General features: G+C 32.1%; 1 protein-coding gene and 1 long non-coding RNA gene across 43 annotated transcripts in view; both read right to left on the bottom strand.

The window, feature by feature from the left end:
* Nucleotides 1-209: 209 nt before the first annotated feature.
* Nucleotides 210-5250, bottom strand: LOC108737883. 4 transcript variants are annotated; one of them, XR_003231128.1, is made up of 7 exons: nucleotides 5143-5250; nucleotides 4725-4954; nucleotides 1874-2131; nucleotides 1318-1424; nucleotides 955-1248; nucleotides 316-596; nucleotides 210-247 (listed from the first exon to the last, which is right to left on the bottom strand). It is a non-coding gene; the product is annotated as an uncharacterized LOC108737883 (long non-coding RNA). The 4 variants fall into 4 exon arrangements; XR_003231130.1 differs by having other exon boundaries at nucleotides 316-860; nucleotides 4725-5250; XR_003231127.1 differs by having other exon boundaries at nucleotides 4725-5250.
* A 403-nt stretch (nucleotides 5251-5653) lies between these two features.
* The window catches only part of LOC108737894 (collagen alpha chain CG42342-like), a 193916-nt gene continuing 174990 nt past the window's right edge, over nucleotides 5654-24579 (bottom strand). Inside the window, exons 3-28 of one of the 39 annotated variants that reach the window (XM_018471033.2) lie at nucleotides 21621-21656; nucleotides 20323-20358; nucleotides 19776-19847; nucleotides 19420-19431; nucleotides 18292-18360; nucleotides 17740-17793; nucleotides 15832-16011; nucleotides 15538-15618; nucleotides 14928-14981; nucleotides 14542-14647; nucleotides 13986-14065; nucleotides 12461-12578; nucleotides 12248-12336; nucleotides 12050-12184; nucleotides 11722-11748; nucleotides 11552-11590; nucleotides 11390-11497; nucleotides 11293-11337; nucleotides 10966-11028; nucleotides 9017-9043; nucleotides 7843-7896; nucleotides 7687-7713; nucleotides 7530-7565; nucleotides 7238-7375; nucleotides 6847-7074; nucleotides 5656-6639 (exon numbers count right to left, since the gene is read on the bottom strand). In XM_018471033.2, the coding sequence (XP_018326535.1) occupies nucleotides 6907-7074; nucleotides 7238-7375; nucleotides 7530-7565; nucleotides 7687-7713; nucleotides 7843-7896; nucleotides 9017-9043; nucleotides 10966-11028; nucleotides 11293-11337; nucleotides 11390-11497; nucleotides 11552-11590; nucleotides 11722-11748; nucleotides 12050-12184; nucleotides 12248-12336; nucleotides 12461-12578; nucleotides 13986-14065; nucleotides 14542-14647; nucleotides 14928-14981; nucleotides 15538-15618; nucleotides 15832-16011; nucleotides 17740-17793; nucleotides 18292-18360; nucleotides 19420-19431; nucleotides 19776-19847; nucleotides 20323-20358; nucleotides 21621-21656 (1854 nt within the window). In that variant the 3' untranslated portion in view covers nucleotides 5656-6639; nucleotides 6847-6906. Of the gene's footprint in view, nucleotides 6640-6846; nucleotides 7075-7237; nucleotides 7376-7529; nucleotides 7566-7686; nucleotides 7714-7842; nucleotides 7897-9016; nucleotides 9044-10965; nucleotides 11029-11292; nucleotides 11338-11389; nucleotides 11498-11551; nucleotides 11597-11721; nucleotides 11749-12049; nucleotides 12185-12247; nucleotides 12337-12460; nucleotides 12579-13985; nucleotides 14066-14541; nucleotides 14648-14927; nucleotides 14982-15537; nucleotides 15619-15831; nucleotides 16012-17739; nucleotides 17794-18291; nucleotides 18361-19419; nucleotides 19432-19775; nucleotides 19848-20322; nucleotides 20359-21620; nucleotides 21657-22299; nucleotides 22336-24579 lie in introns of all 39 variants that reach the window. The other 38 variants (XM_018471032.2, XM_018471034.2, XM_018471038.2 and 35 more) reach the window with 38 other exon arrangements.

Genomic DNA, 24579 nt, shown 5'->3' with positions numbered 1-24579 from the left:
TTTCTACTACTACACGACTATTACATACAAAAATAAAAATAAAAACATCTACAATCAACAATTACTTCAAATAAAATGAACAAAAATAAGCATGCAAAATAAAAACTAATTAAAATTAACTACAAACAACTGCAAAATAAAAATGAATTTGAATTTGGACTAAAAGAATTATTTCTATCAGATAGAGCATGCAAGATAAAAGAACTATTTTAACTACGGGGTCTTCTTTGTCTTCTTCAGCGTCGATCTGAAACAGATACGGTGGTAACAGATTAATAAAGAGCAATTAAAATTAAATGTATCAAGTATTCTCACCTTAATTAACTGTAGACTGTAACGTTCCAAACTTTGAAGGTGTAAAAAGCAAAACAAATCCGGCAGAGATACCATCGCAGAAAATTTGTTGTTTCCATGGAATTCAAATTAATCTCCAGTTGCTCTCACACATCAGTTGAAAATTAACTTCATAATGTTGCAAGGCAAAGATGTAAACAGCTAATCATGAATACAATCCAGGAAAGATGCTGCCCAAGTAGACATTGGTTGTTTCAGTTGGACCAAACTGAACTTTATTTCTTTTGCATTTGTTGAACAATCTGCAGAAATGAACAAAAAAACGTATTAATTACACTATTAATTACGGAAGGCATTAAACACCTAAAAGAAAGTACCAATTAATTACACACTCTCACATAAACAAGATATGAAATATAACAAACCATGCATCAAGTGTCAATCTACATCATAGCATAGATAAATGTTGCGAGCTAATCATAGACGCATACAACTCCAATTTATGACGTGGACAATAGATAATTGTTAAAAGAAATACCAAATATCATAGATGCACGGCTACGTTGCTGTGGATAATAGATAACTGTCAGAAAGAAAACCATAGATGCCAGAGATAACAAATTACTACGAAAATAAAAGTACAGTAAAACCATTGCTTACCTCGACGAATACCGAAGGTGCTCGAGTTTTATTCGTAATCGTTGACAGCAGAGAACTGCCTCTAACAACAGATACTTTTGAAAGAAATACCAATACCATCGATGGTGAAATGAGCCACAGAGCAGAAGAAATAAACGTCATTTGCGCAAACTTATGTACACCAGTGTGAATTGGACTGCATGTTTTTCCTAAAAACCATTAACGGGGCTTCACATCTCCAGGTTTCGAATCCTTCTTACTTGTTTGTCTTCTTGATTTACCTCCTCATGTTCATCTTTATGTTTTAATGGAAACCTGTTGAAACAATTTAATATTACTTATATGTTCATTAGGTTTTGTTATTTTATTATTAATGATAATTACCACTGTTAACATTTTATGTCCAATGAATTTTTCAATCAGCTCCTTAGAGGCATTTTTGGAAATAAAATAGTTTGTCCATCCAATCCTAGGTTGTTATCACAGCAAGCCTATATTATATAAAAAAAAAAGTTAAAATCCAAACTGTAGAATAATGAGGCAAAAATGAAAATTTTTCTAACAGATATTTAGAACTTTTGAAGGTAGAGTAATATTTTTGAGAAATATTTTACATATTTTGGCTATAAAAGACGAAGGTAATTTTTCGAGGCGTGGTCACATCGATATGAAAAATCTACAATCATCGCCTAAACCTGTTTTGAAAATTCAAAAATTATAACAAAACCCTTATTATTCCACCTCAAATAAAGTAAAAACTTATAAAAATTCACAGTAGATGAACAGACAGAGAAGATGCCAAGATGGACTACCACGTTGAAGCATGAATACATCACGTCAAAAAAGATCAAAGCAACGGTAATCGAAACCAATCAATCACGAAATAGGAACATATTCCACACAATCAAATGAAAATTGAATAACGATTAGGGCTAAATACCTTCAGGCGTCGTCTCCCTTTATAGACAGCATAGACCAACGGACAGCAAAAACGAGATACACTCATGCACTGAACACTGCTATCAGGCTTGCAAGGATTTGCGAATGCTAATGCCTGAAGCGGTAATGACGCAGAAACGGTACGCAGAAGCATCATATTACATTTCTGCGACGGTTCCCGGCAAATATTTCGTAATTTAACCAATTGAAAACATGTACGTTATTGCTTCATCGCCTGATCACAACTCCAGAAATATAACTAAATACAAGAGCGAGAGAGACGGTGAAAACTGAGAGAAAAGAACATTAGAGATAAACAAGATTATGGCTTTTTTTTTCTAGCTTCAATTATGTTACAGAATATAAATTATTTAAGGGCGAGACATAATTCGCTCTTTTGAAATTACAATAAGCAAATAAAAATGAACAACTAAATATCCAATTTAAAATAAGATCACTTATAATAGGCATATCTTTCACATACAATTAATAGTCGTTTAGCTGATTTTATAGCTGATTGTGATGAAACATAAATTTTTACAAACATGTTCCTTATACAACATAAAAGTGCAATAAGAAATTTTCAAAATTAGATCCCTAAAAGGATGAAAGCTTGAAAGATTGCTTTTTCTACGGATTTGCAAAACAAAATTTTGTAACTCGATTTCTAAGATTAATTAATTTTGAAAATGTGTATTAGGAACTTTTCGCGAAAAGACAATTATTTAAAAAAAAAACATCCCCCACCCGTTACCAATTTAACGTTTTCGGAGGTGTCAAAGGGAAGTCTAGTGAGCAGGGAAAAAATATTTTAGCGAAAATTATATAATTGTAAACTTTATTTAAAAATATATGGACAACACATCACACACTACAATCCACTGAGGAAAACTTGTAATTACTTCCCTTTAACACTTCCCACAACCCCAAGTTGATTGGGGTTGAGGGATGGTGTTTTAGATAAATACCAGTAATTAGAACGCAAAATCGGTTTCGAACAGCAGTGCTTTTAAGCAATCCCCAAATGCAATTTTTAAAGACTACTCCCCACCCTCCAAAGATTTGGGGTTGTGGAGAGTATTATAGGGAAGTAATTAAAACATTACTCGGTAAATTGTGGTTTGTTGTTTAATAAAGTTTATTAATTATATTAATGCAAATAGGTGATAAATAGTGTTACCAGTAAAAAATAATATTAGTTTACACATTAGGTACGAACGCACTAATTCTACGTCAAGCCTAATATGTAATGTTCCGCTTCTTCGTCTTAATAATTTTTTATGGAAGAAATTACTTAATGACTGTAAAAAATAAATTATTTGGTAATGGCAATAAATTTCTTTTTTCTATTTTTCTCCTTGCATTTTTTAAATGAAAGCGCTCAGTTCAATTCCTATTTCTATATTTTTACTTTATTTATCTTGTAATATGCTAGCATTTAAAATATCATTTTACATTGTGAATACGTTAACTTGCCAAGCAAAATAGTTTAAGAGATAGATAACAACACAAAGACAAACATATGACGTATGTAAGTAAAAAAGCAGTTCAAACCACAGTTGCCCCTTTACCCCGCTCTTCTAAGAAAACAGACTTACTACTCCTTCGATTAAAAGACCGTCAACGTAAAGACAACAAGTTTGTATGAGGAATAATGAACGATAAAAACTCACACAACAGGTAAGGACTCTGCAAAATATTCCTACCATTAAACTCAAAAAGAATTTCATTAATAATTTTCATTGGGTTAACTTTACGTTTCCAAACTTATTTAAAAATATTATGCAAATAAGACTTTATCTTTGTTGAGTATTTAACTGAAAATAAATATTAAAAAAATAACAACTGAATTTTCAAAACTGAGCGAATTAAAAACCTCCAAAAGTTACTATTACAAATTTCAAAGTTCTAGATTCAAAAAAGGAGCTAGAGAGTAACCATACAAAAGAAGTTAATTTTAGGTCATTCACAATCACATACTATTTTTAATTGAAAGTAAGTTTAAAAGATTGATTACGAATACAGGATATTTGTAGTTATTATTTATCTTTTCTGGAATCCATTCAAGGTGAATGCCTCTAAAGGTTATAATTCAAAATTGGAAAATTAATTTAAACCTTCTTCAAAAATATTAATTCCATTTAGTAGCAATCCTACGAAAATTTTTAATCCAGACCTGTCGAACAAATGAAAGATCACCTCTGATGGACAGAATCACATAAAATACAAAAATTAATTCAGAGAAACCGAATATGTGGTTAGGCAACTCTAAATACTCTTAAGTGTTCGAAAGCGAATAACGTACATAAATTCATAATAAAACTAACTGAATACAAAACCAATATTTTGTTTAAGAAATTTATAATTTCTAATTATCTAGTTCAAGAACATTAGTTTTGTATGTTAAAATCGCTTTATTTAAAGCTGTTAATTTGTTAACTCTACATATTGCTAATTTTTTAACGATTAAAAGTAATTACAAATAACTCCTACACATCTCTTTATTCTAGTTATTTGTCCAGTCTTGTGGAGACTAGAACTCAAAATGAAAATCAGAATCAGAATAAGTTCTCGTACAACTGAGTCTTAAATGTTATTAACTAGTCTGCCATCCTTTTGTGTTCATGAAATAAACAAACCATAAAATTCACGTTCTCGTGTTTTCTATACATTTTTCAATTATTATTTATTGGTTTGTTATAATAAATTTTAATGCTCTATAATGTATTATTGCAATACCTCGGTTGCAGTTGCAATGCATAAAATTGTAAAACAATTTATACCTCTGTACATATTTAAACCAATAGATCATTTTGCCTTAAATCAATATCTAACTGACTTTTTTCTCTTACCTTTCTGATTGTGTTACTTCCTAATGCATTCAAGGAATTGCATTTCTATCATGCAAATCCTTCCTTTAGCGAAAGATACATGTTACTTGTTTCAAGTATGAAGAGAAGGCACTTTCACGTTTCTTTCAAATACTGCTACATCCTCAGGTGAAAGGGGACTGCTATGCAGGCCTATGACCACTGCCAGTTGACATGCGGTGTCCAAGTCTTAGTAGTGTCCTTACAAAATGCTTTGTTACATGTAACAATGGTAAAATATAAACAGATTAGTTTTTACAGTAGAGAATGTTACAAAATGCTAAAAAACTAGGAATGCTGAAGGTCACACAGGTATTTATTACAAGTAAACGTGTGCATAGACTTATAAATATATAAAATGTACATGTATCTTCGACAGACGTCTAACTAACCTACTTACTTGCATTACAAAGGGGGTGAGGAAAACAAATTAACAGCACTAAATTAAATAAATCCAACAAGAAAAACAAAATAGCCTTCTATACATGCCTAAACACTAAGCCTAAACCAAAATTTTGAACACATGAAAACAATACACCATAGACACAATAAACAAAATCCAAATCTCCAAATGAAACATAGAAATAACCAAACATGAACCAAATTATTCCATAGATGGGTTCAGAGATATAGTATGTTGTGAACATAGTTATAGACGTGACACAGATAAAAAGGGAACTACAGAATATAAATATGAAAAAATAAAAATATCTACGTTTAAATCAAAACTAATTCAAGTACTTCAAAAACAAAAATTATTACCTATCTATATTATGACACATGTTTAAGGAAATTAGCTTTCGCCTTTTCTCTAATTTTATGGTTTCTAACTAGTCAAAATAATAATTATTAATAAATAAATCAAAATATTTTATTTACATTTGCATCCTTTATTAAAATCAGTAAATTAACCATACATTCTTTTAAATGGCATATTCTTTATTAATGTACCTGCTATTTTCAATAAAAATCATTCGTCGAAAGAAACAATTGACAATTGATCCATGAGGCTTCCCTCAATCAATTACTGCAAGGCTTAGGCTTAAGGAAAACTTTGATCTTATTGGCAATGGAAGTAAAACAGTATGGATGTTTATTTGTCGTTTGAAAGTACATTTTATACAGTATAGATTAATAAAAAAAAATCCTTTATAAAAAACAACAATTTTTTTTATAATACCTATTTATCCTGTAAGGATAAAGGTTCTTCCTATCTCAAGAATTTGTTTTTTTATTTTGTATATAAAATAATCAACAGCATAAAGGTGTGAGTCATATGAAAACCGATATAGAAATAAATTCAATTTCACTTTAAACATTATAACAGCCAAAATTTTATTTAATTAGTATTAATATGTAAACCATTTTAGCATGAGATTGTTAAGAAAATAATAAATTTCATTCAAACAAAACTGTGAAGGAGTATACACCACAATGAAATAGAAAGAACTTTTATAAGAAAATGTTTGCCATAAAATTAGTTTTAATAGTTAAGGATCTTAAGAGTATTCTAGGGAGATGTTTTCCGTTCTTGTTTTCAAAAAAAGAATAGAGATTTGTAACTTTATCATACTTTATGGCAAACATTACTTTTAAATACTTTACGAATTATATACATACAAACATTTTTTGTTTGGTACGTAATACTTTACATATTAATGAACTCGTTTACGTAACGTCAACAACAATAACTATGGTCTGTTTTTCAGAACAATTTTTGTAGCACGTTTAAATTTTAAACCTGAGTCTGCATTTATGTTTTAAGTTCGACTATTATTATTATGCTTTACAATAATTTAATTTTAACAGTTTGTCGGTATCACTTCACTTTATAGAAGTTCTCCCTGTACTTAAGAAGTATTGAACACTAAGGAAGTGGAGGATATTCCGGTTGTTCCTATAAAAGTTTCAAACTGAAATCCCTATTTAAATAAGGAGCCAATGTAATAACTAAACATTTAAATATTCAGAAACGTATATGAAATATGAATCTAGAAAGTCTTATTCTATTCCTTAAAACAATTAAATTCACAAGAAATTAATTTCATTGAAAAACATTAGTTTATAGCATTTTAAGGGATTAAAAATTGGTAAAAAAGCCTACCATTTCTTAGTTAGTGAAGGCGAGTTTATGTACTAGAACCACCACCAAAAAGATTAAATGTTATATGCCTTCTGGAGATATTGGAACGGCAGAATTCGTCTGCTCAGAGTAATCATACCCATCTTCAGTATCATCATAATCTTCTTCAGGATCTTCTTCAACCTGGTAATCTTCTTCCAATTCTGAGTTAGTTGGGGGTAAAGGAGTTTGTACTGGTACTACTGGGACCTAATTCAAATTCAGGGTGTTATTGGGGAAAAGAAAACAACTTTTAAAAAGCATCTCATAAGTTAGTAATAAGAGGAGGAAAGATTTCGTTAATACGTTTCTTGTTAAAAGTCATTTGCAAATTAACATTTTAATAAAACAATAATTAACTGTAAGTATTTACCACAGTAGATCTATAGCTTCCACATCCATTTAATGGGAGACCATCTTGTCCAATTGGACATGGAGCATCTAATCCAGGAACACCTTGGTCACCTTTATCTCCTTTATCACCTTTCCTTCCTCGTCTTCCTGTTGGACCCTAGCAATTGTGAGAATTACAAAAACAGTAGATCCAAGTTAGTGACAAAACAATAATGTTCAACTTAACAGCAATACTGACTGATCATTTTTATTCTTTTTTGTTTTGTTAACGAAATACGTATTACGATCAAATCTACTTATTTATTTCTTACCGGTTCCCCTTTTAGTCCTTTATCTCCCTTTGGACCCTAAAAAAGGTTGGATAAGATGATGTTAAACTATTGATTGTTTGTGAAGATGACAATTATATTGGATTAAAATTATACTTCACGTTATCAAGAAATTGTGAAGTTAATGTGCCAGTTATACCTCTTGGCCTGGGATTCCATCGGTTCCCTAAAATAAAACAGGGAGTTAAGGGGAGAAAGCACATGTGGTTGAATCATTTGAAAAATTTTATTCGTTGCGTTTTTTTCAACAATTTCTGAACAAACATAATAATATTAACTAACTGTAGAAACTTACAGGTAATCCAGGATCCCCACGTTCTCCTTTGGTACCTGGTTCACCTTGGGCTCCCTAAAAGATTAGAAATAAATTGGTCTCAAAAAATTGTTGGAAATAGTATTTTCCACCTTGATAATTATCAGTATTGCCTTTAGTGAACAGAATATATTTTGTCACTTTATTTAATGAATGTATAACATTGTAAAATGAATAAATAAAATAGTAAACTCACCCCAATTACCATTAACACAATTTCATTGAACGGACACGTATTTCGCCCACTTCAAACGTGGGCATTATCAACACGAGATCGCTCACTAAAATTGTGTTAGTGGTAATTGGGGTGAGTCTCCTATTTTATTTATTTATTAATTTACCACAGTCTGCTTGTTTCTATATTGTAAAACGAGTTTTATATTCACTAAGGAATGGTAAAATTGGCCCTATTCTAAACAGAATGTTAGTAGGTATTCACTAATGGCTGCCGATGCGAAGTTTTAGTGCGGCAAATATAATGTAAGTAGATAGCCATTTTCATTAATGTGTAACCGTTGGGTCAAGTAGATTACTATACCCACTAATGAATTTTGTCTTAATTTAAACCCTTAGTGGGATGTAATAGTTCATAAGTAGAAAAGGACTTTTAAAGATTTAATTACGACTATTATATATGTATAAGTACCAACATTTAACAAANCTGATGCCAAAATAGTTTGTTTAGCGTAAAAGATCAGAGCCAAAATAGGGTTGCAAATAATTTTATTGATGTAAAATCAACATCAATCGTTTTATATCAAAATATTTACAACCCCATTCTATTCCTGATTTTTTACACATTGTGCTAAGAAAAAGAAATGGAATCCATAGTTTCTTTAGCTTTGGGTTCATCTAATAAGTGAAGTTTTTCGAATCGTTTTCTAAGAATTTTGGATTATACGCATTTATCAGCACATCACATTTGTAGTTTCCAGTTTTACACAGCGTACTTTATTTTTATAAATATCAAATTCTTATTTATAAATAACGGTAATCTATCTATGAAAATAATTTTCCAATTAGTTATCCAAACAGCGTGTAGAAATGGTAACAAAGGTGCCAGAAGTGCCGTTTTATCAAACAGTAAATAAAAAATTAAAAAAATAAATGAAAGAAAGTACTGATCTATAGTATAGTTTAGAAGATGGTGACTTACTTTCATTCCGTCAAGTCCAGGTGGGCCCTGTGAAGAAAAACAATGAAAGAAGGATAAAACATCTGAAGACAATTAAATGGCTGCTTCTAATGCGGATGAAGTGCTGACTGGCAATGCGTCAATTTAACTAGCAAATGATCTGGCTCATGCATCTGCAGAAAATTTATCACGGAAAAGAAATTTTGGTAAGAACAGGACGGGAATTTTCGGGGGTTATTTTCAGGTGTTTCTCGACTTTGGTTTCTTTTTTTTTCTGTTTCAGAACAAAGCAAGCTTCATAACACACCTATTACATGCACGACACATTTATTTCTTTACATGTCTTTTTCTTATTCAATAAACAGACTAATATTTTACAAGTTTTCATTTTTTTTTTTCTTGTTACTTTATGGCCTTACAAACCCTAGTTTAAGCTATCTAACCATCAGTCATATTCGGTTCAATTCTTATATGCTACAGAACGCTTAAAGGTAATAAGTCTATTTTACAAACACTGCATTTTTCAACTAGAAGTTATTACAGTTGATCTATTTTTACATCGAACTAGTGAAGGAGCCTAAAAGCAGTTTCAAAAATAACAAAAAAAAAACTGTTCCAACTAAATTAAACAATAAAAAATATAATCATTATAAAATTGTATAAAACTATCTATAGGTATAAGTGGTACAAATACAACCGATTTTTTTAAATTCTCCTAAATATACCAATACACCTTTTCAAGGCTTAGAACTGAATTTACGATTTTTCGAAAATAATTTTTGATATAAATATGTGACGTGGGATCAATTTAGAAAATATTAATTTCTTGGCTTTTATTCTTATGTATTTTTGAAAAGGGAACTTAGGGGTTGAATTGGACACTTAAAACAAAAAAATAGAAGTTAAGTTTTGAGCAGAAACCCTTACTGTGGCAACAAAGCCATGTTAATAAAAAAAATAAATAAAGAAAAATGCTATGTAATGTTTAAAAAAAAGTGTGGATGATAAAACTTTTGTGAAACATTCTACCTTTATTCACGCTTATTCTAATAACTTTCACAAGAAGATTATCAATGACAAAGTAAAAAAAAAGGAACCATTCAAGTTTTTGATACTCTTTAGCAACTTTTATTTCATTTGATAAACCAATAAATTTTTGTAGCGATGAAAAACAGTGTGAAACTCTATCGTCAGTGTTTTCAAACATCAGCGCTAAACATTTTTCATTTTTCACCTTACTGTTTTTACAACTGCAATTTTTAATGTACTCCAAAGTGTTCATCGAAACGGTAAAAGAAAAAATGATTATCCATCGATGTTATCGATTTTTGCTATTAATCAAATTGCTTCATTGCCCCTTCTCGAGTAGTATTAATAATATTATTATAGTAGTGTACAATGTATTTAAATTTCTGCTTTTAATGCTAAATTGTTTATTGCATATNTATATATATATACCTGTATTATTAAGTACTAAATTAGGTAAAAACGAATTCTAATGGACGATTAGTGGGCAAGTTTTTGCTCAAAAAACTACAACGTACGCACGCATTACAGTAGTACCAGTATATAAGGCGGTATGTACTCGTTTTATGTATGTACAATATCTTTCGATAAATAATTAGTTAATAATAGATACAAATACAAAAATAAATAACAAATCTATTAACGGTTTAAGTAATAATATTCGTCGTCGTTTTGTAGTTCTTTTCTTTACGTCAGGTTGAACTCTATACAACATGGCTCGTTCTTCGTACACATTTATACTATTGTTATTATTATATTATATATATATAAATTAACACTGACACGATAATACAAATTTATCGTACTTTATGCATGTATGTATAATATGTAAACGGCGTAAAAAATACTAAGAACACAGACAGGTCGAAATATCGTTAATTGGTTAAGTCACTTAAGTCATAAATAACACCGTTAAACTTCTAGTTATAGAACGGTTTCCTTACCGTGGGCCCTACTTTCCCGTGGTCACCTGGTCGCCCAGTTTCCCCTCTTATTCCCATGGGACCCTGTAAAATTTAATAAACATGCTTCTCTCACAAAGGACTCAACAAATCGAATCAATTAATGGTCTGATTAGACTAGCATATTAACTTGAAAACATGAAATAAAATAGAGTACATGAACATGTAGTTATGTTTCGTTTAATACTCAACAATAACATCTTGGTGATTTACTTATTCTGAACTGTTTTAGAGAGTTCTGTACTAGCAATTTCTAATATCATTTATAACTAAAAATGAACGAAATCGTAGAAAAATATTTATACTCACAGGTAACCCCATCGGCCCAGGATCTCCTTTGGCACCCTTTTCACCCTAAAGTAAATCGATCAAAATCAAGACTCAATACTAGAATGGATTTACTTACAGGTTCGCCTTTCATTCCATCAACTCCCTTTTCTCCTTTAATACCTGGAGGTCCTTGTAGTCCAGGTAGTCCTGGAATTCCAGGAGGTCCTGGCGGTCCCATAACCATCTACAATACACAAAATAAAGCGAATTCCTCTAGTAGAATATTGTCTTAACTTACCACTTCTCCGCCAGCCGTGATCTCACCAGTACCGTCGCCCTGGAACAGTATGGAAAAGGAATCAAAAGTAAAGAAGTTTAAGTTGTTTTTAGTTTTTGTTCTTGGTTTATTTATTTTGCAGAAAAGTGGCCAAACCTTGCAGTTTAAGCAAGCGAAGATTTGATTCTTACCTGTCGCCTTCTTAGCTTCTTGTATTTCTGTGGCCCAAGCAGCAATCCGGAAAAAAGAAAGCAATTAGATCAACGTGATCAATAAGAATCGTACCTAAGTGTACTAACTTCTACATTCGTTCGTGCTAGCTCTAAATGAATTTCGAAAATATAGACGATTTTCAAATTTTTTGACAATCTTTTAAAATATTGAGGTAATGAAAAACATGCGTCCCTATGGCCAATAGGCAAACAGCAATCGATTGTAATTTTTCAACTAAAGGTAGTATTGGAACATGCTCAAGCCATTCGGAATAATTTCAGCAATTCGTTTATAAAATAAACTTACCGATTCTCCCTTTTCCCCCTTCTCACCCTTCATTCCAGGATAACCTGGAGGCCCTGGAAGTCCTGGGGGTCCCATCAGACCTGGAGGACCGATGTCTCCGTATTCTCCTTTCTCCCCTTTAGGTCCATACAATCCCTAAACGAAAAAATCACGATTTTGTGAAACGAATACTCGATCTCTTTAGAAAACAAATCTTACTGGTAATCCAGGTGGTCCCTGCAAACCTGGTTCTCCTGCTATTCCTTGTAATCCAACGGGACCAAATTCTCCTTTATCACCTTTTGGACCTACATGGAGCAATAATTTTTAGAATTTTGGCAATAAGTTATTAATGCGACAGACCAAAATGTTAAAGGTTAAAAATTTGGTATCGAAACAACTTCTAGGTTCTTTCGCCGAAAATGAATTTACCTTGGAGACCATCAATTCCTCGATCTCCCTTTTCACCTTTGGTCCCCGGAACTCCTGAATCACCTTTAGGACCAGGGAAGCCTGGAGGACCGCGAGACAATTCCTCAGCATTCAGACCCTAAACCAAACCACTCTCATGATATGTCTGTCGGATGATGATTTGGATAAGCCATACCCAGGCCCCAATAATTTATATTATTTTCATAAATGTTTACATTTTTGTTGATTCAGATAGGTAAATCAAGATTGTCAATGAACTTGAAAAGTGATAAAATTAAAATGATTTGATTGATTAATTAAATACCAATTTTTTCCTGACTTTTTAACCATTATTTAATGTAAATAATTTTACCTATATATATTCATAAAAATAATAATTACAGTATTATCTACAATGGCAAAATGAAGAGATATCTACGAAAAAAAAAAAAGAACAAAATACTTACTTAACATTGTAAATTAAGTTGCACACGACATGTTTTGTTAATCGAAAATAAACAGATATTAGTGCTGTGAAGTGAAATAAACTACAGTGATGTTGTTAACTGCAAAGTAAGACCAAAATCTGAAGTATAAAAAAAGATTGATTACGAACAGAAACCAAAGATTTATTAAACCAATACCTACAAATAAGGAAATTAATAAGTGGTTCAATTATTAAACATTAAAAGATAAAATAAGATATAATTAACTTTTTGCGTTCTTTAAAATCTGTTTCAATTGACTGAATAGTTTGGCTTACGTACATTGACTAAACAGAAAGGGAAAGAACTCAAAAAGTTTTGGTAAGTACATTTTGTGTAGTAAAAATAATAGTAAAAAAAAGTGCAATAATTCATGCCCAAAAGAAGCATACAAGAGCAATAAAAAAGCATGCAAATGTTCAGGACAATTTATGGGATACGATTGTGGGAGGTACATAATTGTGTACAAATCGACCATGAGCGTAAATACAAAAATACTTTATACTTTGACCATTGTACACATATTATTCTGAAAACGGTTTGATTACTCGTTTGTTTGATAAAATTATGGAAATATGTTTGGTTTAAACGACTAATTACACACTACGTTGATCTACTAAATGGAATCAATATGTACGTAGATGTAAATATGATAAAATGGCGGAAGGAATTCATATTTATTTGTAGGAACACCGTGTATTAGTATTAGTATAGCAAAGATTTATTTACTAAAGAACTATGGCTGTGTCAATAAAGCAAAAATAATTATTTACATAATATACAATTCAAGAATTTTAATTTTCATTTGAAATTATTGTATTAAAAACCTCCAGTTCTTTAGTTTCTTGTTTTGTGGGGTAAGTGTTAAATTTTTTAGTTAAAAGTCAAAAGCTCTTAGACAGATCGAAGCCCTTCTAGAAGACATCACCCAACTATGTATTTTAGCATAAAGCGATGCTATGAGTTGTGGTTTGGTTAGAATGGCACTGTTACGAAATTAAAGAAGTTTAAAGTAGGAAATTTCGTGACAGTGCTTATCACGATTTTTTGTAAAACATTACCCGTTTGCCTCTCCGTCCTCTGGCACCCTTTTCACCAGGTGGTCCAACAGGTCCCATGGGCCCAGCTTCTCCTTTTTCACCTTTTAATATCATATAACGAATATTTTAAACATCATATCTGGTTTACGTACTCAATTCAAAAAAATATTTTGATAAATACTTATATTGCCATCTGGTGGTTATATGCTGCTACTGAAGTTGAAATATTTCAAGTGTTTAGTGTTAGACAAAGTATTTCAACTTTTCTTACTGATTCGGCGACCCAACATGTCTAACACTTGAGTAGCAGCAAATATCCACTAGATGGCAATACACTGTTTTTATTTGGATTTTACATGCACTCGCTCTTTGGGAGTTTCTTCGGTTTGGTAAGTAAATTTCCGAGACTGCCTATGGCGCACCCCTAGGATTTAATAAGATCGAAATCGCGATCCTCATCTGGAAGTTTCGATAAATTTCTGGCCGAAAACTTAAAATATTATTCAAAAATTGAATCTTTTTTTTCCTTGTTACTTTTTGTTGTCAAATTATTCTAAATGTATTGTAGATTTCTCACCTGGTGGACCTGGAGGTCCAGGTGGTCCCTCAATGATACCAGTTGGAAATTGGTCACCCTTTAGAGTAGTCGTCAATCCTCGTTCGCCTTTTTCGCCCTTATCGCCCTTAAAACAACGACAAAATCCTTCGTAAGGATCTATACTATTTTATAGCTAGTGTGGTTAGTAAAAAGGGGACTAATTTTGCTGAAGATTTTTTTAGTTTTAATTTATTATACATACTGATAGAATCTATATATTTTAAGTAAATAATACAACTCTTAATATGGAAGATGTGAGTTCAATGAATGGTTAAAGCACAATGACGTCAATGAGACCTCCACCATCAATGAATTCTACAAATATTCTCCGCCACCTTGAATTTTTGGGTTTTCTCTTAACTTACTTTTGGACCTTGCATGCCTGTGTCACCTTTGGTTCCATTTTTACCGGGAATGCCCTATCAATTTTTTATCAATGATGTAAAATAATTTCATCTGATTAAAATTTTACTCCACTTATTTGAGTTCCTTCTTTTATTTACTGACAATGGAGCATAAACAGTTAGAAATTTTTAAAGAGCTTCATTTATTTTTGGCTCAAAGTGTATTTATCGCTTTGCGACATTTTCAATTAAATAGTTTAAATTAACATTTGTCAATAAAGATAAATTGGATTAGCCCTGTCACAAATAACACGTTTATTGAAGCTTCAGAAAGGTTTATTATGGTAAATATCAAGCGAAACCCAAGCTTTTATGAACGCTCCATTGATTTTGTAGTTCAAAACTAATTACCGGGAAAACGTAACAATTAGTTACTTTTTCCCTTTTGTAATACGGAATCGATAAATTCAATTCGGCTTTATTCATTATTTACAAACTGAAATAATTTATACGATAAATTCTGAGAAAAAAAATTTAATGTAACTTAGTAAGTAAAACTCATCCGCTTGGAGTAATTTAGGAAATCAAAGTGGAGTTGTAATAATAAAATGCCAAAGTATTAAAATCTCACAGGTAGACCCATATGTCCTGGTAGTCCTGGATATCCTGGGGGTCCAAATGCTCCTTTTATCCCTCTTTCTCCTCTCTCACCCTTAATTTCATACGAATGAGTAAATGGGATGATTATGACATGATAATGAATGGAAAACATGAATAACAAAGAACTGTTAACTTAATGAGCTTTTATTGTAATTATACTCTTGATTTGAAGATGATTTTAAATGACATTCAGACTGTGAATACAATAAAATCAAAGCTTGATGTTTATTTAAAAGAAAGAAACGTGTTCATTGTTGTCACCTACCTTTGGTCCAATCATTCCATCAATTCCGGGTGGACCCATAGGCCCCATGGGTCCTGCATCTCCTCTTTCTCCCGCTGGACCTGGCTCGCCTGGTATTCCCTGACTACCTTCTTTTCCTGGAGGACCATCGAGGCCAGGCGGACCCGGGGGACCCGGTGGTCCAGGTTCTCCAGGTTCTCCCTAACACACGTACTTTTTATGAAATACAATAGTTACAACGTTTGTTGTGTTTCAAAATCGAAAAATTCAGATTTACTTGGGATACAAAAGAAATCTCCTAAGAATTAAATAAGAAACTGATNTTAAGGAAATTGTTTGTCTTCAACTTAATTCCCATCGTGAATTTTACTTGTTAGTAGAGTAAACAAAAATGCAGTTCCCCATTATCTACGTTATCGATTCGAAGTTTATGTTGGGTATACTAAATTGGATAAGCGTAATGAACATAGTGCCGCATCTTTAAAAGCAGTTATTGCTACAATAAAATCCAACAGTTATTTATGTATTATTTGGGCCTCTTAAGTAGTCTTTAGATGAGCTTTTTTTTTGTCTCATCTAGTAATAATCTACATATCTTTGTAAAAAACGACCGTCGCATATCTTAAGGGTCATTCGCCAATAGAGTTTCAAAATCGTCCCATTTATACTAGGTTTTAAGGAGGTTGTTACATGTGGTAATCGGTTATTTAAATCGGCTCAAAATACATTGTTTACTTGTTTCTTTGGTGCACTATTCATATTAACTGTTTTTTATCGACTATCTTCTATTAGATTATTTCTTTTTGATTATTTCCGGAAACTTCCCATTTGATTTATGTCCCGCAGTTGTCGATATTCGGGTACATCAATAGTACCACCAATATCGATCGTCTGCGGCTTACATTCATCATAACTAGAGATGTTCAAAATGGTTTTTTAAAAGTATATAAATGCAAAATGCAAATACTTTTTTTGATTTGTTATTTCAAATGTAAAATACAAAATAATTTCCCTTCTGTATTTGAAACGCTAAATGCAAAATACGTATATTGTTATAATTTCTTCAGTTCAGCAACAAATAATTCTTTTGTATGCTTTCTTATTTGCCTTTGTTTTAAAAGGAAAACAGTTTGTTGAGCGTGAAAGATCAGAGCCAAAATAGGGTTGCAAATAATTCTATTAATGTAAAATCAACATCAATAATTTTATATCAAAATATTTACAACCCCATTATGTTTCTGATTTTTTACACATTGCAATAAGAGAAAGAAATGGAATCCATAGTTTCTTTAGCTTTGGGTTTATCTAATAAAAAGTTATTCCAATCATTTTCTAAGAATTTTGGATTATACGCATTTATCAGCACATCACATTTGTAGTTTCCAGTTTTACACAGCTGACGTATATCAATTCGTTATTTTTTTGGGGGCTGTTTTGTCGTAATTGCGTAGTTCCTTGCTAAAGGTACGATAAGTGGTGATTTGACAGATGCTGATATCAATTTGGAACTTCAAAATGTCATGAACCATGACATTGAACCCGGTAAACAATATCGATCCAACATTTTAGATTATCCATTTCCAAGGAATTTCGAATTTTTTGGGCTCTCTTCGGTCAAGGAATTAGAAGGCATTCCAGGAATGTCTCTTTGTTTCCTTTTTAAGCTTCTAATACCTTTAATGTCCAGTGAGCAACTTTCATTTATCATTTTATATAATGATCGGTGATACTAGCAAAACTTTTAACGGCAAAAACGTATTTTGCATTTTGCAAATAGAAAATACGTTTGGAAAAGTATTTTAAATAAAATACAAAATGTTTTTCTCAAAAGAGTATTCAAATGCAAGTATTTCAAATGAATCACATCTCTGATAATAAGTATATACAAATACTTGGTGTTTGCGTGAATATTTTTTATAATAAACTCACTTTGAGTTTGATGACGGTATCAGCCGTTATATTGATGCCCTTATCCTGCAGTCCCTAGAAATCGACTAGTGTGAGAAGGACAGTCAAAAACACCACATGCAAAAATAATGTTAATTCAAGTGAGGCAGGAAAAACAAAAAAGGTCGAGTAGCTTTAGCTGAAAACAAAGTAATAATGATCCATGTACATCTCAGGATAAGTAATTCGTAAATCAACACGACGTCCAACTTTTCTTTTCATATGGTCAAAAAGATTGAACTCGACACAATTGTAGATATGGAAGTTGTATGTTTGAGGGCTACACTAAGTATAATTTGTTAAGAAACCACAGTTCAGATCAGAGTGTAGATTTACGAAATAGTATCATGAGAAAGATAACCTAAAACTGGACTAATAAAAGTATACAAAGACATATTAATAGAAGGGGTTTTTAAAATAAAAAAAAAGAACATAATATGCTACAGTTCAGCCACAACAAATACGAAACGTTTACATAGGTAGGCACGCATATATGTATGTTTTAGTCAACGTAGGTGTCAACGTTTCGCATACCTTCACGGCTACGATTTCAGCATATCCAAGGGTACCTCCTCGGAGTGTTGTAACGGATCTTTTAAGACCCTGTAATAAACAGTGAGCATAACCTACAATTATGGGTATCGTGAGATTGAGCACCATTATTTTTCCGTATGAAAAATTTCGAAATGCCCTCCTTTCAAAATTAAATGCCACAAGGAATCAATTTTGGCATGGTGGCATAACCGAAATTGGAGGTAATTTATGGGTATGGATGGATAGTATATCGGACGACATTGGCAAGTCATAAATTGTCTACAGTACAGACTAGAAACAGTCCGCGAATAAATTAGTGACGAATATTTGATAAACAAACATTTTTACTATACTGCAACAAGAATTTTAGTATAAAAATATTAGTTTTTGTCTTTTCCTTTATTTACTTTTCACTACACAAAGGAATTTATATCTACTTCATACAATAATATCTATCAATAGTTTAGTTGCAATTGTATATCGGACAAAGCGATTGACCCTTAAACAATAGATATAAAGAACACCATCACGAATAAAATAGTAGATGCAGATCTTATTATAAAAAATATAAAAATATTGCATTAGATCCAGCCTTAACATAAACAAACAAAACGTCCAACTGAGATATTCTTTATTAAAAAACTGTAAATTAAAACTTCAGATAAAAAAATGCTTGTAACTGTAACTGTAACTACAACTGTAACAATACGCTATTAAATCAAATGACTAAGTAAATTGGTGGTGCATTTTTTTTGTTATGATTTGATAGCCAAAAATGATATGTTCTCATTGTGATTACTTCAGTTTTAAATACGTATATTACTCGATGTGTGATTAAATATACTATCTGTATGATATTCCTGTGTCTTCTAATAAAAGGTAGTAACGTAGGTACTTTCCTGTTTAAAAAATAGTATGTGAAAGGAAAAACATTAAGGGTATAAGAAAAATTAATAATTTCAGAAGGTAGGTATTTCAAAATTTTAATTACTATAAACATTTTTATCATTTAAGGATTACTGATGCCTGAGTGGTGTATTTTCGAAATTTTTGCACAATGGGAAAATAATTGTACCTACTTTTCCTTGTGGGAAAATTTTGCTTCCTAATGCTTAATTAAATACGTACCCTTCCTGTCTGCTACAAAAGAAAAAACAACAAAATGCAGTTATATTATAAAGTGAAAGGTTATTTTCCTACGGTTACAATTGTTCTTATAGTCATTGTCATTATTTAATCTTTTTCTAACAAAATTTTTTATATAGGACATATTTTCTATAGAAAATTATACGAAAGTGTTAATTTTTGCACAGAAACTGTAACGAATCCTCTATTCTAGAATGTTTTTAATTGAAATGGAATGGATTTGTAGCTATAACATTGATTAGTTGTTTCCTATTTCGTCGAAATGAATAATACTTTCATCCGGGAGTCAAAAATTAATTAGAAATAATTAATCAGGAAAATTTGAGATTGTATCATACCTTTACCGTCGCAAATACGTCAAATCCACCATCTCCAGAATCACCTTTTTGTCCTTTAGGTCCCTGAAGTCCCTAAAATGCAATGACAGCTTAATGTTCGACGAAGAATGTTACATAAACTAATTAAAATTTGAGTATTTGACTCTCCTTTCTCCTCGCTCATGTAACACCGCTCTCTTGTATTAATTTTACATTTAAATTCAAGCTAATCCGTATTAGTAGCAAAACGCTGTTCCACACGAATCTTCTTCAGACATAATTTAGAGTAACTAATGCAACCTTAAATATTCTAATTGCAAGTTTATGCAAACATTACTAATTTTCTTTTAACGCAACTTCTCTATACTTATAATCAGGATTACAATTCGATTTTCCGTGAAACATTAGTGATTAAGTAACTATTAGGCTTAGAAACGTTAAAAGAACGTTTTAAGGAGACCGCTCATGTGTATTATTAAATAATATTAAAGATGGTTAAATACGTTTTAGTAACCAATAAAGCTCAGCGTGAGACTATGCTAACTACGATGTGTCAACTTTTACCTACCATATCTCCCTTAGGGCCTTCAAGACCAATGGGACCCTGCCAATAGAAAAAATATTGGTTAGTTGCCGGCACAAATGATACATTCAAAAATGATTTTGTTAGTATCATGGGATCAGCTATGGGGAGTAAAATATGAAAATTACAGGAGGTAATGTTTCGTAGTTATTATCTTTGCAGACGTCGACGAGGTGTTAATGAGATGCAAGGGTGCTACGTTATTAGTTTATAGAAAATGCGATTATTTTTGGTAGTAATTGTATAGGGCCAGAATATTCTTATATGGAATATTTTTAAGTTTTAGTAACTTTTAACATTTTAAATAAATATATCAAAAAATGTACTTTCCCATGTAGGAAACCACGACAGGACCGAGCTTGGTCCAAGATTGTTCAATTTTGGTCGCATATTGGCAACCAAGACTGGTATAGACATGGCAAATGCCTGGTTTGTCACTTCGGCCAGCTTGGTCCACGACTGGACAGTCAATACTGAACCAAGACTTGGTGAACATGATTGGGCAACCGGTATTGGACTAAGACTTGATGAACAATATTAGTCCAAAATTGGGTAGTCAATATTGTGCTCAGACTTGGTGAACAACATTACCTCAATACTGGACAGTAAATTTTATACCAAGAATTGACGATTGGGCAACTATATCGTTCTCCATCTTCGTCAATACTTTGTTGCCCAGTTTTGGATATAGTTTGGAGAAATGTTTATACACCTAGCCTTGGTATTTGAAGACTGACCGAACTTTGGACCAGTATTGACAAGCCAATACATGGCTTCTCCAATATTGGACCAAACTTGGCGAAACGTTAATGTACCTCTAGCCTTGGCATTTGAAAATTGACTGAACTTTGAGCCAATATTGACATGCCTATGCTTGGCTTCCCACTATTGGTCCAGGTTTGGGTCTGTCGTCAAGTCTGGCATTTCCTACTTGGGTTTATCTAAGATGAAAAATTATTATATGGTATAAAAAAACTTCTTTAACATAAAAAAATTTAGCTACCAATGAAACAATAGCACATGGTGTCAGATACTTAAAAATATTCCAGTGGAATTTCTCACCGTAAAATTAACAATCTTAATTTGATATTAAAAAGTGTAAATTTTGTTATTTCTAAAAGGTATAATACGTTTGATGATGTACCTAAAAGGTTAAGGGAGGTATAAAAATTAGGAAGCAATAGCATAAAGCAAAACAAGAAAAATTGAATTTGTTTCAAAAAAGAAAAATTAGTAAGTTATCCAGAACAGAAAACTAAAAAAATAAAATAAATTAAACAAACCGGCATTCCTGGAAATCCGCGAATACCCGCAGGTCCCTGTAAAAGAAAGTAAAACGGGAATCTAATATCGAATGCAAACTAAGAAAAATAAAAACGAATTTCAAACCCAAAAGACAATAGCGGCAAAGGAAAAATGGATAAATGTTTAAAATTTGTAATGCGCCATTGTTCTGGAGTTTCTTTTTTTAAACAAACGTGTGTGAGTTTATCCAGTTAATAGTTATTTCATTAAAAGATATGATTAATAGAGTGGAAAATGCAAGCAAAATTACAGTAGAGGAACTCGCAAACCACCGAAGAAGGAGAAACATATTTCTCAAAATAAAACATTTTATTTGGATGTGAATGATTTACAGCCTAACCTAACCTAACCTAAATTTATTTAGTCTACCTATGAAAGAGTTTTATCCTCTTCTTAAACATATTCTGTTGTGGAAAAATTGAAACAATGAAACAAAATATATTTTTTAACCTTAATAGGTTTTTCCAAATGGATTCGCTAGTGTATCTTTTGTTTTTCTTAATAATTTAGGGCTTCTGGGAGTAATAATTACTTTCTGGATAATGTTGAGTGCAAACACATTTAAAGGTATGTTCTAGAAGAGAAAAGAGAGTCTTCTACTTAATTTCAATCAACATGTCATTGCTTTCGCAATCTCATTTAAGCAATTCTACCTACCATTTCTCCCTTAAGTCCATCAAGACCTATTGGACCCTGCCAAGAGAAAAATAATGAGTTAGTTAGACCACGAAAAAACAAAACAAAAATTTGGTAGCGTGCAAATAATAAAAATGAAACAGATTTCGAAAAATAATTTCAGTAAAAGATACAGGAATAAACCTTTTCCACAACAGAACATTTAAACAAATATTTTCGTAATAGGTAAGTTCGTTATTCCTCTATTACAGATCACTTTCATTAGGAATCAATTGCTGACAATGATTAGAGATGGCGCCTCTACCACATGTCTTTAAATATTAAGTAACAAAACCAAGGGGACTTCCCCAAATACCATAACATTGAAAAAGCATGGAGACATGCTTTTCTCACCCATATTGGGAGCATTTTCAATGCAAGATAAGCTTCACTAGTGCTTTTTCATTGTAATTCACAACCAATTCCAAAATTATCCAACTCTGATAACCTCAAAAGAGGATGAAAGCACAAACAAACCGACAAGTGAAAGCAAACTGTTATACACCAAGTAAACAACATCTCACCTGCCTTCTATTGATTATGAACAATTTATTACTTTTATCTACTAATTACCTAAAGGTCAAATTTCAATATTAAGTCAAGTCGCTATCCTTACGGGATGAATCAAAAATTCGGTGCATAGTAGGTTTCCCCTCAATTTCCAATAAACGATACCGTAGGTACATAAATATCTGCATTTTTTAAACGCAGCGTATGTGTCTGTATGTATGCATGTACGTATGTAAATCTGTAGCATTCGAATGCGGCACGACGCAGTGAAAATTACTGCATCCGCGACTACGTGAGAAGAAAATTAACAAGGACGAGTTGGAAATGAAAGAGCGTAAGAAAATGAGCGAACTTGCGGTAATTTGATTACAAAAGATGAGTTTTACCTAGGTTACTACAGTCCTATATGTATATTACTTATGGACAGGTACTTCATTGTTGCCGTGCATGTTTTGAATCGTAAATGGGACAGGTGAACATTCTCGGTTCCATTTAACATTTTAAAAATGCAAACTAACGATCTATACTTCAGGAAAATTGACTTTTGGTTGGTACATTAAATGTATTAACCGTAATAGTACGCAGCTCCTTCCTTTGTTCAGGAAGCTTCCGAATTAAAACATGCATGTACAGTTGACCCTAGACAATATACTTGAGGTTCTTGATGAAACTTCCTCACTAGGGATACGCGGGAAGCTCCTTGATTGAATCCGAAATTATTAGAGAAAATGTTTCCAGTCATGTCTGGTGATTCAAACTCTACATCAAAACCCATTCGCAGTAGGGTACCGCAAGGATTCTTCGTTCCTTTATACTATTTATTCTTTATACCAACGATTTGGGAAATGACTTGGTCTCAATGTGGAACTTTTTGACCGACTTGCAGATCCGGTGAAGTGTCATAACCAACTTCAAGCAGATCTTCACTCGATAGCAAACAGCTTATCTCGTTCCACACTGAAAGAAAATGCCCCCGGCTCAATTACTACCTGGAGAACACTGTTGTGGAACCAATGCCTGCCCACAAAGATCTCAGTGTTATTTGAAGTTATATGTCCATGTTGAGGAAAGCACAGTGAGTGTCCAATAGGCAAAAACCATCCCCAAAACCTATGTTTAACCCATGGTGGAATTCTCATACGTGGTGTGGTCTCTTACTATAAAAAGGATGTCGTTCATCTTGAGACGTCCCAAAGGAAAATCAGCAAGCTTCCCCGAATTAGTTTACATGATCTGGAATATCCACAAAGATGCGCTATACTGGGAATCATAATCTTCGAACAACGAAGGACACGCTATGATCTTATCGATGTATATCAAATCACTAACAACCTGTACGATGTTCCTGAAGTTCAAGAAATGCCATCCACTGTGAAAAACTATAGGCTGAGAGGTCATAGGATGCTGTTCAATCAGTCTTGGAACTGAAAACCTTCTGATGATGATGATGAAAAGATCGTATTGATACTTAATGATACCATTTGAAATATTGCACTGGCAGGGAGACTGTCAAAATACATACCTCCTTACTTAATTGATAGATCATTAAAGAATCTAGAGATTTCACGGTTACAGCAGATTCAGTTTAATCATGCACGTCTCCGTCTACTGTTAGTTTTTCCAACACTAATATAATTAGTGAGAAATTTTTAGCGAATTCGAAAGAACCGTGCAATTCTAATAATTAGTTTTAAAGCGTGTCTTAATTAGTAGTCTTTGAAGATAGCTTCGAAAATATTGGAGCGTTCCTTT

Source organism: Agrilus planipennis, unplaced genomic scaffold (genome assembly GCF_000699045.2).
Source record: "Agrilus planipennis isolate EAB-ADULT unplaced genomic scaffold, Apla_2.0 scaffold59, whole genome shotgun sequence".
NCBI lineage: Eukaryota > Metazoa > Arthropoda > Insecta > Coleoptera > Buprestidae > Agrilus > Agrilus planipennis.
The sequence above is the reverse complement of the archived record's forward strand: the minus strand, read 5'-3'. Positions and strand labels throughout refer to the sequence as shown.